This window comes from Pseudopipra pipra, chromosome 8, assembly GCF_036250125.1.
Source record: "Pseudopipra pipra isolate bDixPip1 chromosome 8, bDixPip1.hap1, whole genome shotgun sequence".
Taxonomy (NCBI): domain Eukaryota; kingdom Metazoa; phylum Chordata; class Aves; order Passeriformes; family Pipridae; genus Pseudopipra; species Pseudopipra pipra.
In genome coordinates this window covers 14,686,309-14,702,422 of record NC_087556.1, presented here as the reverse complement: position 1 = coordinate 14,702,422, position 16,114 = coordinate 14,686,309, and the positions used below count along the sequence as shown (strand labels likewise).

The 16,114-nt window shown below is 36.4% G+C and overlaps 1 protein-coding gene across 7 annotated transcripts in view; it reads left to right on the top strand.

The window, feature by feature from the left end:
* LRMDA (leucine rich melanocyte differentiation associated) overlaps positions 1–16,114 on the top strand; it is a 667,757-nt gene that overhangs the window by 32,450 nt on the left and 619,193 nt on the right. The window contains exons 1-4 of one of the 7 annotated variants that reach the window (XM_064662653.1): positions 2,172–2,530; positions 6,022–6,053; positions 7,677–7,821; positions 9,685–9,877. The exons of 4 other annotated variants lie outside the window; for them this stretch is intronic. In XM_064662653.1, the coding sequence (XP_064518723.1) occupies positions 9,762–9,877 (116 nt within the window). In that variant the 5' untranslated portion in view covers positions 2,172–2,530; positions 6,022–6,053; positions 7,677–7,821; positions 9,685–9,761. Of the gene's footprint in view, positions 1–2,171; positions 6,054–7,676; positions 7,822–9,684; positions 9,878–16,114 lie in introns of those variants that run through there. 2 more of the 7 variants (XM_064662654.1, XM_064662652.1) reach the window with 2 other exon arrangements.

Genomic DNA, 16,114 nt, shown 5'->3' with positions numbered 1-16,114 from the left:
GCCTATTTTTCGGAAGGGATATAATTTGGTTTTATTGAGGTTTGGGGGAGAACAATCAGCTTGTGATGTAGGATAGCTTACAGTTGTAAATCTGTGAAAGTATTTTAAGACCAGAAATCAGATTTGGGGAAAGAGGAGAAGTGTATTATTTTTTTCACCTTTTTTTTTTTTTTTTTTTTTAGCTTTGGGAACCTAATATTAAATTTGATGAGAGCTAGCTGTGTAATGGTTTTTTATTTAAGCAGTGATAGATATACTAAGCATATAAAAACTAAGAATGAAGTATTTATGGTGTAGTAGCTGTTCAGTCTGGTCTGCACTCATATATAAACCCTGTGCCTGCATATTATAGAGAAAGTCAGATAAGATATAGAATAAGTGTTATAACCTTAAATGAATGTCAATATAGAAGAATGCCTTGGGCAGCTGTTGAAGTGAGTGTAAGCAGTGTCATCTTCTTTAAACAAGTATTATTGCTTGAAAAATCTGACAGTGCTGTAGTATAGCAATGAGTTTTATGATTTTTATCAGCGAATGGCTAATTTGAAAAGTTTAGCTTAGTATGCTGAGAATCTTAATGTCTACGCTTAATGTTGCTTTTAAGAGGAGTTTGATTTTCTACTGCAACTTATCTGTTGGTAAAAGCAAAAGTGGAATGAAGAAGACCAAGGGTGATCAAAAATGAAAAAATGAAGAGAATACTAGGCTTTGCTGGCACAATATTATTTGCAGTAAATATGTTAATTTTCATTATAATATGATTTATTATTAGATGAGAGTGTGTGTGTTCATTGAAAGGAAAAAGGAAGACCAAATGTTCTTAGTATGGTTTTTTTTACTCAGATTTCTCTGATTATTTTCTTTCTGATTGTAATATATACATAGAAAAAAAAGGAGGGGAGGGTTGTAATTAGTTCTTTTGAGCTGACAGTTTAATACAGAGGAAAACGTATATTTTTCACCAGGTTTTTTTCTGACTTCAGAGTTCTTCCCAGGCTAGAGCCCCTTCCTCTTCATAAAACAAAACTTAGGGCTTGTGTAGTTGCCATATTCTCTTTGCATCAGATGTGGTAAATCTAATAACAACACTTGATACATATAATCATGAAAATTTGCTTTTAAAAAGAATTTTCTTTCTTGTTTGCCTTTTTCCAAGAACTAGTGTCTCTTCTTGATTACCTGCACATGGATCCAGCTCTTTCTTCTGGCAGCCAAAGGGACTGTTACGTGTTGCAATAGCTGCGTGTCTCCCCTTTTCCCTGTGAGGGAAAGGAAAGATAGAGGTGAATGGCAAAAGGGAACTTATGGGGATGTTGGGGAAAAAGGAGTAGTAACAGCAATTTGTGGTGTACGAGGCAGTGGAAGAGACTAGTGTTTACTTAAAAGATGCTGGCTGTGATCAGCAAGTTATGGTGCTACTGGATGGCGTGCTGTTTACATCCCTGAGAGACAGAAACCCTTCAACCCCAGACAACTATAGTCCACTTGGGAATTTTTTCTTCTCATGCTGTTTTCCTTACAGATGTTGTTTAAATGCTTTCTTATGTCTTTTGTTTCCTTTTGGGACTAAAGGGGGGTTTTGAAGAAGATGGAGCCAAACTCTTGTCAGATGTACAGCAAAAGAACGAGAGGCAGTTGTCACAGGCTGCTGCAAGGGAATTTCCAACCACGACGGGGGAGGTTGAGTGGAAGAGGTGCCCAGAGAGGCTGTGGAATCTCCATCCTGGGTGCTATTCAAAGTGCAACTGGACAAAGCCCCAAGCAGCCTGATCTAACTTTGAAGTCCCCCTGCTCTATACAGGGAATTGGACTAGAAGACCTCTAGATGCCCCTTTCAACCTAAATACTATTGTTCTGGGGGCCTCTGGTGGTCTAGTGGTTAGAGTGCAGGACTCGCACCGCTGCGACCCGGGTTCAATTCCCGGCCCCCCGGGCAGCTGGAGCTCGTCAGCCTTGTATGGCAATCCAGCTACGTCCTGGGGACCTCACTGCCACTGTCCAAGCTTTGCTCGGCCCCGGCAGATGAACCTCAGGATTAAAGGGTGGGCTCAGTTCAGCGCACGCTGTGTCTCACCTAAAAAATCCACTGCGCAGGCTCGAAGGGTTTATGACCTTTCCCAAATCTTCGCTTGCGAAGACTGGCCATTATATATATAACTATTGTTCTGGTGTGGTCATAATGGCCTGAGTTGTAGCAGCTCTTTTGATGTGATGTTGGTGGTGATTTTCAGCCATTTTAGAAATGAACAGTTTACACTGTATATTTTCAATAAGGCATGTTTCAGGAGCAGACGTGTTTTGCTTTGGGAACCTGCTCCTGTGTATTTGATAGCTGTCCCTGATAACAGAGTCCTTTCATAATACGTGGAAAGTATTCCCCAAGTCCCATTTAATGAAGGCCTAGACTATGGGAAGAAAAGTCATTGATGGGTTGGTGTTACTGGGAGACTTTGCTGTAAAGGATTCAAGAGGGGATAAAAAACTATTGTTCATCGATCATAGAAAGTTAAAGATTTCATTAAAAAAGAAGGTAAGTAGTAGTCACTGGTGAAGGAAAGAAAGCAATAAGTGAGTAGGAAGGATGTAATGTAGGTAGAGAGTAGAGATTTTGATGAAATACAAAGACTTTTTTTAGATGCATCATGCTGTCTGGTGGGAAGAAAAAAATCCAAACAACCCACAACCTATTCAAAGCTTTTTTTACTTGTCCTAGATAACTTTATTTGTACCAAATTTTTCTTTTCATATTAAAGGCTGAATGCACTGCAGTGCTGGAATAACTTGATATCAGTGGTTTTGTATAAATAGGTGCCATGCTTTTATGAATAACATCTACAGTTCAATTCACAGAGAAGTCCATTTGTAATTTTATCCTCAGTAGTTTTAAACATGTGAGTTGTTCTCCTTTTCCTTACAGAGGTTTCTTCTGGGTCTAAGCTATGAGGTGAGAGTGAATCTTTAATCTTGACCATGAGGAAGGATTAATCCAATAATTGTGCTCATAGAGATACAAGTATCTCTTCGCTCTCTCTAGGGTGCAGATTATTTCTACTAGGAGCATGAATAATTTGCACAGTATGTGCTTGTGCATAATTTCCACTCTCCGATGAAGAAGGTGTATATATGAAAACATCCCCTTGAACTATAATCCTAATCTGGAATGTTCCTCCGTGACTTTCGTGAGGCTGAGCCTTTGTAATATCCTCTCTGTGGACGTGAGATTGTTGTTTCTCTCTTCTCTCTACTGTTTTCTTGCCTGGGGGAATATGCAAGTGGCAGCCTGAAAATGGGCTTCAGTTTTTACAGGGCACGTTCCTCTTTGTGAGTTGAGTATGTGAAAAGAGAGGCTTTTTTTTTTCTTGCCACCTTCCCAGTCTGTGCAGCAATAAGATAGCAGAACAGAAAGATGAACAACAAAAGAGAGAGGGAAATAAAAGCCAAAATTCAAAACAAAGCATGACATTTTTTACAGCCTTTAGACTCATCTTTATAGCATTTTAAAATGTTGAAGAAAATGCACTATTGTTAAAACTTTTTGATGGTTTTATTTATAAGGTAGAAAAATATTTTCACCATAATTGGGTAACTCTTAATCGTAGCAATTGCATATTTATCAGTATGAGGGGCTGTTATTAATGTAGCTGTCATGCACAAACACATTTCTGCATTAAATCCATTTAGTATGTGCATTATTTGGTCTAGAATGTCACCAGGACATCAAAGCCCCCTTAGGCATAAGAGCACAGTGCCCTGCTGTGGCTGCAGAAAGGGCTTGATCAATAAATGTAACATGTTAATGCAGAGCAAATAGAATAAAAGATTTCTTTGACAAGACATGAAAAATCACCTTGTGGCAGCTGGCATGGTGATGCCATTTCAGCGGAGACACTAGCAAAGTTGATCTGACAAGTAAAGAGGAGAGATGATGGTTATAAGGTGCTTTTGTTTCAAACTTCTTTCTTGACCTGTCAGGTTTTGAAGGAGCCTGAATGGCCTTTTTTTGTCATGTGAAAATTGTAGTCTTAGGCAGTTATGAAGCAGTTATCTCTTCTCAAATTGTGAATGCTGCTGTTTAATTGATTCACTTAGCATTTGAAACTGTCACGCATTAATAATTGCTAAATCCTGTAGATACTGCTCCAGTGTGTCATGCTTAAATGTGTAGTTATCAGAAAATTAATATCCTTAATGAACCGATGCTTTCAAACTAGCATTGCATGAAATCTCTTTTGCCCTTTCATTTGCTGAAGGTATATCAGCCCGTTTTCAGAGAAACCCCTCCTGACAGTTGTGTGGTTTTATTTATTTATTTTTTTGATGCCCGACAAATGCCAGCTTTGCTTTGGGTACGTAGTGTGCTCAATGACAATAAATATAGTAATTATGCTGGAGTTGGTAATTAACATAATTATAGTCAATTACGACAAATACAGTGCAGAGCTAAATGAATGAGGGTGAGAAATTAGCAAGCTAATTGATTTACCTTACGTGCTGCTTTTTCTTGCAACTAACAGTTGCAGATTTTCTGCAGGAAAAAGAGTGTTTACAAATAGCTAATTGTGTTTTGAAATGATTCTGTCTTATGGCTCTCACTCCTGTTTCCTTTACACTGAGGTGAGGAGGATTGAAATATGGGATAGTGGTTAGAAGGAGAAAGGAGCTGCTCTGTTCTCACTGAATACTTTGAAGGGAGATGTATGTACTTGCTTTAATTTCAGATGCTTCTTACAGTATTGAAGGGAAGAAAACCACATGATTGTTTACAAAAGACAACGCTAGAGAAATTTTGGTCATATATTTTAATCCCCTTAGATGTGGCCTGAATTATCTAAGAAACATCTATCTACCTGTTTATTGACATTAGAGAGATCTGCAAAGCACTGGAGACCTAAAGGAAGAATTTGAATCGTTTGAGTAATCCAAGTGTGTTGAAACAATATGCCCTTGTTCAACTATCAGTTTCAATAATTTAAACTATTGGACCAGTAGAGATGCATAATATCATAACATTTGTGCACATTATAATTGCCTGTTTTGTTTCAAGATGATTTATGGTATCTTGTCTGAAATAAGTGTATTGGAGCTATGCTGTTAATGTTTTTCACTTGCCTTGTTTTTTTATTTTCTATCAGGCATGACCACAGTTTTCTACGTGAAAAGAGAATGAATATGTTTAAGTATTGAAGATTTTGTATTGCCTTTTTAAAAGAAGATGTTTATTAGTAGCTGAGATTTCTTTCTTACTCTAAGAAAACAGTGGTTTACAAATGTTTGTAAATTTTATACTTGAAATAGTTCACTTTTTCAAGGTAAATGGAATTGTATATAGAGACTTCAACAAAGAGATAATGTTTTTCACAGCTAAGCTATCTGAAATGTGTAAGTTCTCGATAATTTTTCTTCTACTATTGCAGTAATGTATCAAGTTCAAATGAGTAGGATTGCATTTTGAGGTGGGTACTTAAAGTTTTCCCTTAAAGGGATGTCCTACATTAAGCACAAGATGCTGTTTTTTAAATAATGTTGAAATATTATGAATGTCTGAAAATACACGTACACTAACACTGCTAAGGGTGGTCATTCTTTAGAAGCAATTCAGTTCCTAGAATCATTTTGCTAAATGAAATATTTATACACAAGGATTCATTGAAATTATTTAAAATTTATAGATTATAATAATCTTTCAGTTGAAGTCTTACATGTTTATTAATCACTGTGGACTACCTGATGCATAATTATTTTTCTATTAAAATGAATGTGAAATAGTCTACTCAATGGACTGAAGACAAGTGTGATAATAGGTTCTCTTTCTCCATAGGTAATACTTAGAAAGTTGTATAAGGTGAAGTTCTGTAGATGTATATCTGTTGGAAAAATAGGAGACTATTACCAGTAGCAAAAAGAATTATGAACTTCAAATATTATCTCTACTTTTGATAGTTGATAGACAAAACTAAATCTGCTCCTTGTTCTCTTCTTCCCCTCCTTTTTCCTCCCACCATGCCTCTCCCATTTTAAAAGTGGCATTTCACCAGGAACCGGATATGATCTGGGTAATGTATATATCTTTGAAAATACTAAAAAATACTACTAAGATATACCTTGTCTTACATACAATAGCCATGCCTGTGTTCTGTTATTGTGTCAGCTTTAAATGTGACTGTAGAATATTTGCCATTACAGAGTATTGTCTGTGTGTAATTTTGTGATGTATATTTTCCTGGTGTGTCTTATTTGCAGTCATTAGTTTATTGTTGATATGAAGGGGACCAGTCAATGACTGATGTTAAAATTATCAAATTAATGGGTTATGGTATGTGTTTAAATATCTCACCAATTTAGGCATACTGTGCCAAGGATAGAAGCTGCTTTTTTGATGGAAAAGTTATTTTTCCAAACTCAGTATTATGTCAGGGTGAACTTAGAATATGAGTTGTTGTATTTCTGTCTTCTACGGATGACTGTTATCTTCTTTAGTCCCAGCAGCCTCTCCTTTTTTCCATTGATCCTTGACTTTTTATGGCCACATAGTCACTAACAGACTGTGAAAACATTGTAGTATATATACCTCTGACCCCCCATGCTGGCCATTATCCCTTGATTTACTGTATCTGACAGATCAGAACCTAAGATTTTTTTTCTGTTCTACTTTTCTCAAGAAGGCTTAACATTGTGGAAGGAGTTGTCTTGAGAGAGTATCACATGGTAGAATTGGGCAGAAGATTGTCACCTGAACCTTTGGCTGGGGGGTCAGTGTGTGTTCACATTGTGTAGTGGAGAATTTTTGTGAGGATTTCTAGAACTTGAAGTCTGGTAAAAATGTTAAACAAACTGCACAATTTGACATGAAGTAAAATAAAGTTGTGAGCTTGAATTGTTACATCCTTGAATATAGCTGGTGAATATTGCTGTGATGGATGGTCAAAAGTTGTTTTTTTGGTGATATCCGTCTGTAAGGATCTGGTGCAATTATGAGTAAAGGTGAAATCTGTAGTTCTGAACAAAGTTGAGTGACAAACTTGGGCTTGGACAGAGATCAGATTTCTTATTAAGCATCCCTTGACTCAAGGCTGTTAATAAGAGCTTTTGACTGAGGCAGAGCATTTCCCAGTGAACTGGTGTTTGCATCACATAATTTTCTTTGTGTTTTAATGTGGAGAGGGTGAACTGCTTTTTCTTGATGTGATTTCCTGTATGAGAAGGATGAAGGCTAAATCCACACAATCTGCACTTGTTCTTTGGGTACCCAGAGAGCTTAATTCACTGGCACAGTCAAACCAGCTCCTCTTGTGAAAATTTTAATCAGTCTTAAACAAAAATTGTTTTTTGTGTTGTATTCTGTACTGAATAACAGGAATCAATGTTAGATAGAGAAAAAATCAGTTAACAATTAAAGGGAATACTATCACAATCTATGGAAAGTATTGGCCTTTGGAAGAGAAATAGTTTGATGCACTTGTTTTAGCTTTGAAATAATGTCAATAGATTGCAAATAATATCTTAGTGGCTGGTCCTGTGTGATCTATGGTTATTTGGATTTTAAGGCTGAGAAGTATTTTTTTTAAGAGTATTGGGGATTAAGGAAAAGGGCACGATAAAGAGCATGTGTTAAGTACAATAGTCAGGTGGACCATGCTTGCTTTCTGACTTCCTTAATCTCTTTCACTCTAAAACAGTATTTCCTCATCACTGCTGTTGTGAAACAAGAGCGAAGGACTGCAGAAATAACTATTGTCTGAGGATAAGGAGCTTGACTGAAGGGAAGAACCTGCATTAAACCTGGAGTTATTGTCTGTCTTTTCCTCTCTGTTTGGTTGAAAGGTATCTTCTTCTCTCCTTAATGCAATATAAAACATTCTCAGCATCTAGTTGCAGATGTAAAGAACTTGACTAGTTTTGCTGATTCCAATTGCTAAGAAGGGTCTCTGTCCTTCAGTGTTGAAGAAGCCAGCTGAGTGGTCATGGTACAAAGGGCTGCTTGGCATTTCTCAGGGAAATCCTTATGAAGCTTCTGTTTATGCATCGCTTGTTTGTTTTATGTGGTCTTGTGTGGTTTGTGCCATTTTTGAGATCTTGCCTTTTACATAAATCATCTTAACATAAATTATCTTGGAGATGATTTTTCAGCTTAAAAAGACAGTCCCCAGTTTGCGCAAGCATAAAGAATGAGTAGCACAGAAGTGCAAAAGGGCCCTGTATTTTTCTCAGGCTCAGGAGCCAGAATGTCAAACCAGACATGCTATACAATAATTATACTGTCTTTAAGGTCATGGTTAATGCAGTGTTATAGCTCAGTTGCAAGCTTTACCCATGAACTAATGCTAGCAATCATCGAAGTTTCATGATTTTTATTTATATTTTTGTTGTGTTTCTCCTGGTCTTTATTTTTGACCGTGCTTGACTGAGTTGCTCACTGGTAGAGCTGGAAGATCATTTCCTTTCTTAATAATTTATTTTCCATTTTTATCTTAATTTGCCTGCTGAGTCCATAAGTGAATGTGTTTTGTAAAATACAGCCATCCTCATTGCTCATATTTGTAGGAAACCTTTCTGTGGTGAGAGACTTTAGAAATCACTTTTAAAAGAACACAAATAAAAGGGGCAAAATGTCTGATGTTAGGGGATAGTTTGTAATCTGTCCAAAACTCAGGGAAGGTGATGGGCTCTTGCAAATTGGGCCAAGAGGTTTATTTCAGGTGTTTAAGTCTCTGCTGTTTTTCCTGTGCAGTTGGTATAGGAGCTGTATTGGTAGATAGTTGATAGTTGCACTGAAGACTAAAGTGAAAGTTTGGCTTATTACTTGTCAACTCCAAACTTAATTTTTAATTTTTGTAAAACTAACAGAAGAGTTAAAAAAGTTGTGGGATATTTTCTGATCGTTTTGTTTTTTTTTTTTAGTATGAAGCTTTTAAATGCTCAGTTCTCTCCTCTGGTTCATGTATTGCACTGATGCAACCACTCTGCGTGCAATTGCTCAGTCCTTTATTTTTGAATTTGCAGGAAGCACCATTTTTCAATGCTTGCTTTTCTGAGTGTTAAAATATGTGGAATAGATATAGTTAAAATATACTTAATGACATTGAAAATATGGCTCCTATTTTGTGAGTCAACTTTGCATTTCCCATTTGGTAGATGGGCTGACTGCTGCTGTTTTTTCCTTGTGAATATGCCCAGTGGAAAGATATCACAATGCTCAATGTTTTTACACTCAGAGATGTGAGCTGCCTTTTCTTTAAAATATTAGTCTGTGATCAGACCTGCTGATAGGGAACTCAGTTTATGGATTTAACAGAAAAAATACCTATTACCAATATTTAGTCACCTTTTAAAATCGTAATTTCCAACCATTAGTTTGAAGATCAAATTTAGTATGTATTCTTTATAAGAGAGGTGTGTACTTGTGGCAACTTAAGTGGCTTGTTTAGTTTTAGTTTAAATATTTATTCATAATGAGTTTTTAAATTTTCTTTTATTTTCATTATTTCAAGACCAGTATATTTTAATTTTAAGTCTTTGGGTATTTGCAAGCATCCAGTCACCTACCTAGAGCAAGAAAACAACTTTTTATGACCAGGATATGGCTAGTAAAGTTTTATTTTGTTGATGGGGATATGAGGTTTTTGTACATCTATTTTTTGTCTCATTTCTTTTACCAAATACTAAAAACTTATTTTGTGTCCTGAGAGTAAAATCTCTTAAAGTGCAAGGAATTGTCCTCGAACCGTTTGAGATGTGTAAGGTCCAAGACTTGCTGAAGTGCCATGACTCTGCAAGGCCACATGGCCACAGAAACACTGAATGAGGATGCTGTGTCAGACTCCCAGGACTTTCTAGACCTTTTAGCTGGAGAGAGAAGAGGAAAACTTGACCTAATTACGTAAGTGATAAAGTGTACTGATTATTCTAAAGCCCTTAAAGGCTGAAGGAAAGATGTTCTAGACATGCCAAGGATTAACAGTATATTGAATATTCAGAAAACTCTGCTTCCAACTCAATTATCTTAAGATAATATGACAGTCCAGTATGTGAATGTTAAAATCACAGCTGCTCAAGGATTTGAGCACTTTGTATTTCTACCTATTATCTTGCATTTAATACACTCTCTATCTTGGGTAGTGAAGCACTTTGGAATAGCTCAGAAACAGTCATGTGTGAAGGTGATTATGGTGGAATGGCTTTGGGAAAAAATGGTCAACCACTATTTTTTCTGAGAAATGGAATCTAGCCAACTAAGTGAGAGGCTATGTCCAGTTTACTTTCTTCCCTTACTCTGTGCCTTCTTTTCCTCCCCACTGCCTCCAGCTTCTTAAATCAGTAGAAGGCTGCTGAAGGTGCTACTGAGAGATTTGGGTGCAGGTGCAACATGAGGTTCTTCCTTTCTTGCAAATGATCTCTCGTTTGTTCACTGTGTTGCTTGTAACACAGCTGCCAGATTTAGCAAGCTCAGCTATTCATTGACAGTATTGGTTCTAGTTCTACCAGGTGCACAATTAGTAAATTATCTTCCAGCCTAAGAGGGGAATGTCAGAGGGCCGTTCAGTGTCTTTCACTGTCAATTCTTTGGCTTCCTTTAAATAAGCCATATCAAATGGTCTGTTACTACCACTAATGACAGGGCTCTTGAAATGTGGACATACCTCTAATGAGAATCCATCTTAACCCATTGAATATGGGCCACTACTTTGCCACTGAATTACAGGCTCTGGTCATTGCAACCACAGGTGGTTTGAAACGAGAGGCTCACCTGCAGTTAAATGATCAAGCAACAGAAAAGAAGTTTCTAAAATTCAGGACATTAATGCCTTACTGTAGGTTTTGCCTCACTTCCTAGTAATTGGTAAATGGAGGAAGAGAGGACAAATGGCTGTATTGAGCTAAAAGTGAATGGGCAACTGTTTCTTTGTGTATTTTAATATAGCATATGAAAATTTTGGTTGCTGTAGCCCTAGTATTTGAAAACCTAAATGAGAGAGTGAAGTCAGCTTTAAAGTAGTCTTGCACTTTTTTGTTTTTCCCATTTTCTTTCTCTGTGGGGACAGAAGTGCACTGGATGCAGATAAGACTAACATGGGTGGAAAAAGTAGCACTAGAAACCTGCCAAGCTAGCTGTTAGTTATGAAGTTGATATTTGTATTTACAGCATAGCTTCTTACTATCATATAACCTCGAATGAATAAATAATTCCTGTTTTGTAGCAGATACATATTAGCAGTAGGCAGAGTTGTGTCAGAATTGGTCAGTAAGCTTCATTCTATACACAGAAGTATCAAATGTTTTGGGTTCTCTGCCTTTTGTTAATGCACTATGAGGTCATAAACTAAATCAGATTTTCTGAATGACTGCCTGACTGCAAATTTCCATACAACTCTCATTCATAGGGGAAAAAAAAAAGGGAAAAATGCTTCTGCACTCTAGTGAGGGTGAAACCCTATTCACCCCCTCTTTTTTCTGTAGTAAAAAAACACAAGAAAGTCTACAAAAAAGATGCATAGGTACAAACTTATGATAAAGGTTCATCTCTAAGTACCTAAAATCAAATAAACTTGCCTCTGTGTTAAGAAAATTTACTCAAATTATACTACTGCTTTTCAAACCACTTGCAGAAAAAATAGATATTTCTTTTCACTAGATTTTATATGCTGAACACAACTGAGATCCTTGATGTTTGAATCTATTCAGTTGAATAGAAATAACCTTATTCATATTATACAGTGCTTCACATCTCTGCATGTATGTAGAAAGCCAGGTGTTTAGTTATTCCCATTCTGTGCAAGTCTATTTTTCCACAGTGTTTTTAAATCTATACTTGTCTTTTGCTATAGGGGACTTTATGTATGTATGTATTTATTTATTTATTTTAAGGCCTTCACATCTCTTTAAATGATCATTGAAAGAGAAAGTAAATTGCTGTTGAAATTCCCTCTGGTGATCCTGGCTAACAGAACCACAACTAGTATATTAAAAACAGTCAAACAAACCTCCCCCTTCTTTTCCTCATTGGTGTCTATGTAGGTGAGAGCTTTGACCCCAGAAAGCTTTACATGATAGACTCTTATTCCGATTCTTCTGTGAATCGTACTAAGGTTCCATGTGTAGACTTGACTTGTACCTCTCTGTGCTCGACATGGTAACTTCAAGATTTCTTGTTATTTAAATATACTAAAATGTAGTCTGTATCAAACTGCAGGTGCTGCTACACTTCTATTACAGCGGTAACATTTGCCTTAGAAAAACTCTGAAGCTGGTGAAAGAGTTAAGCAAAGCAGGCAGAAACCATTTCAGCTTTTACTTTGCAGATACAACCTTTTAAGTATACCTACATTTACCTGCAATGGCAATCGTTTTGCATTTTAATGACAAATCAAGTATGCTAACTTGCATTTGAAACGAAAGTGCCTTAAATGTCTCTGGCTGTCAGAATGAGATGTTAGGAGCTTGATGAAAAGAGAACAAAGAAGACAAAGTATGAAGCCTAGATACAGAGCAAAATGAAATAAAACCTTGTATGGCCTGTCAGGGGTGTCAGTTGATATTCCTATCTAAAGCACATTATAGTATTACTTTGCAGCTCATAGCTTACTCATCTGTCTTTTTTAATTCATCACATTCTAGCCCACATCTTTTAAGTCCCATGTGTCAACAATGGAAGAAATCTGTTAATTGACAAATGAGTGTCACAAATGTGAATTGGTGCCTTTACATCAGAGGCAGGTAGTCTCTGTTGTTTTTTGTCGGCTCTATTATTGGCATAAGCCAGTGTAAGACATCTGTCTTTGCCAGAATGAGAGATGACAGCCAAAGAAGGGCTGTCATTGTTTTAGTGCATGTTCATTCTGCTGAGATACTGTATAAAGATAAAATGTCAGTTAAAAGAATATGAAAAACTATCGGGAGGAAGTCCTTAAATTACTTGGGAAGGGGATCCGGGAATTGGTGCCAGAATTGAAATCTGAACGTTCCAGTTTGCATCTATCACATCAATTTAAAAATAATACTTTCTGAGTAACTGGGTCAGTTTATAAGGCATTTAGGAAAACGTTATGTTGTGTTGGCATAATTAGCTCATAAGATGGAAGGAAAAACATACCTTCATAGGATATGAGTTTATTACAAGTTCATTTTTCAAACATGTATAGAATTGTCTCAATAAAAATATGCTGTGTAGCATCTCTGGCATTGATTTGCATCTGTTTTGAAATATTGAAATTGCTCCTTTCCAATTTCTTTTTCTGTTATAGTTCTATTTTAGATTGATGAATAACATAATGAAATAAAAAGCATAGCCAGCTGTGAGTTGATGAGACAATTAATAGGAAGAAAATTATTAACATAGTTCCAGGGTGTCTAGAGAGTGTACAGTGTACAAGAGTTACTCCCAAATCACTAAACCCCTTTATTGCAATAAATGACTTTTTAATATCAGATAGCAAAAAAAATAGGAGGAAAATGTTTTAATGGATGAGGTGGAAAGGGGGAATAGAATTGAAATGTCATAAAAGGCTGCCGGTTTGCTTTTTACTTTGTATCAAAAATCATAAGAGAGAGAGATCGGCACATTCATCTTCAGCAGTTCTTACAACCCTGTGCTCTAAGTGCTACAGGACACTCCCTGTGTAACCCCGTCCTTCCAAAATGACCAGTCACTTGGGTTCGAAGTGACCTTGTCTGAACTCCAGGGGTTTTGAGGACTATGTTGACAAAATCTGGTGAAGGACTAACTCGTGATCTGTAGTGAGGCTAGCTGACTTGAAGTTTCAAGATAGATGTTCCTGAACAACAGTTTGTTAAAAGTGTTAATTTTAAAATTACTTGTTTTTTGCATTCGAAATAGAACTGTTAATATGGTAAATCTTAGAAATTCTCAGTTATGATACTACTTAATACAGGTAGAATGGTCATTGGTCCTCTTTTTTTATTTCTTTTATTTATTATTTTTAAACTTGCTTCTAGTGACTATTTGAGCAGCAGAAAAAATATCAAACTAATGTTCTCCCTCCCCTCCCCACCACTGAATGTGGGGCTCTCAAATTTTGTTTGTCTTTGACAGCTCTGTTTATCTCCAAGGTACCTTCTGGCTCTTCAACTCATGGTTAATGTTGATTGTTAATTTAGTTTTAACTATTGATACCAGTAACAGAGTTGGATACTTCTAATAGGTGCTTGCTTCTATGGGTCTTCTGTGTCTTAAGGTCTAACAAGCTAAGAATGAGTAGCATGCAGCTTCCTTTTATTTTAACTATTTGGATAGAAATATTGCTGCTTTGTAAGTAGATTTCCTAAAAAATAGAACACTAAGAGAGAAGGAGGTTCAAATTTCTTTGGAATTCATTTTGCTAGACAATATTTTAAAATAACATCCATGAAAATTAAGAGGTATTTGCTGCTTGGTTTGTGAGCCTTGGATGACTGTAAGTTTTTAGTGAAAGTCTTGTTCTTCCATTACCATCTTGTTCTTCCATTCCCAACTTTCACTAGTTCTAAGTAGATGTTTAAATTTCCAGTCAAAAGCCATGCTGTTGGTGGTGTTACATCTTTTCAGGCAGTTTTTCATCATGTGCTCTGAAGTTCAGTACCCTTGGAGAAGTGGAAAGACAACGCTGCCTCCATTTTACAGATGGCAAAACTGAGTTGTGAGGAGGCCTTTTTGATAAACTTTACAGGCCAGGTGTAATTATCAGCTCTTCATACCAACTTGCATAAACCACTTCTGCGTGTTTGGAGAAGTCATGGTTGATACTTGCCAAATCTGTAGTGATTCTAGAGACAGTTTATTCTCATGTGCTAGTTGGCTGCACTTTGTATTATCTGATAGCAGGTGTATCAGTAAGGTGATGATATAGCAGAGACTAAAAAGAAAGGATGCATTATAGACACAGAAGAAATTTCTTTACCTTCAGATAGATTGAGATTTTCTCATAATTGTTCCCTCGTGGTTCAGCAGTATATAATTATAAAAATAACAATGGTAACAGCAAAAAAAATGTAGACTAAGACTGTGTCTTCTGTTGTTGCTGGACTTCCTTCCTTTTCTAACTAAAAATCAAGAGATAATAAGTATGAATACCAGATCTGGTCTCCCTTAAAGAAGTGAATTAATTTCTTTGTGAAAATTCATATGCACCAGGTTGGAGCTGGTTAAGTTACCATCCTTTTCCATGCCAAGAAGAGACCAGAGAAAACATTTGGCTTGTAGAATTCAGCTATAGGAGCATGTGTCACTGTCACTGTGTTGTCACTGTTAAATTAGCTCTAGAAAGGGAAGATACTGGAATTTAACTACGGAGACATTGTATGTGTGTGTGCACATACCCTCTTGGTGATTCCCCTCCCAACTGCCAGCTGTCATACGGAGTCTGAAACAGACAAAAATTTATTGGGTAGTATTTAGAAACATGTCAGTGGTAACGACTGGATCTCTGATTTCAATTATCACCTACTAAATTTAGGCTAATGTAGTGCATTTGTAGACCTGTTGAATGCACTTGACATCATGTTTAAAATATTTGAAACTGCACTGGTTTTTAATATCATACATTGGCCGCTTTCTTTTTCCTACTCACATCTGGTGCATGGCAGCAGGCATCCCATGTGACCTATAAAAACTTCAGTTGTGCTACTTTGAGTTTCTTTTTCTTCTTCAGATAATATTTCAGCAGAGGAGAAGAAAGTAGTCTGAGACTACAATTGGTTTAATGAAACTGCTCTAAGATCTGTAGTTCACCATTTTCCCCCCTTTACAATCAGTATGTAAACAGCATTTTAAGCTTTATTCCTATTTTTGCCTTTATTTTTTTCATTGAAAATTCTTGGGATTTAGGGTCTTTGGTTATTTGGGTGCTCTTAAAACTATTTTAATAATAAATTACCTATAGTCACTATTTTTTTGTAGAATGACAGGTTAGATTTCAGGTGGAATCTGTGATTATACACCATTTCTAGTGTTATATTAGAAGAGATTAAAGTTTAAATCCAAATTGCTGCATTCTGCTTTACTTATTTTGCAACGATTTTATGTGCTCTTATTTTAGGATTTTTGAGGGGGATTATTTTTAAAAAAATGTTTTCCAAGTACTGGAATACGTTATTGGAGTGCTGCTAAGTAATTTTCTGTCTT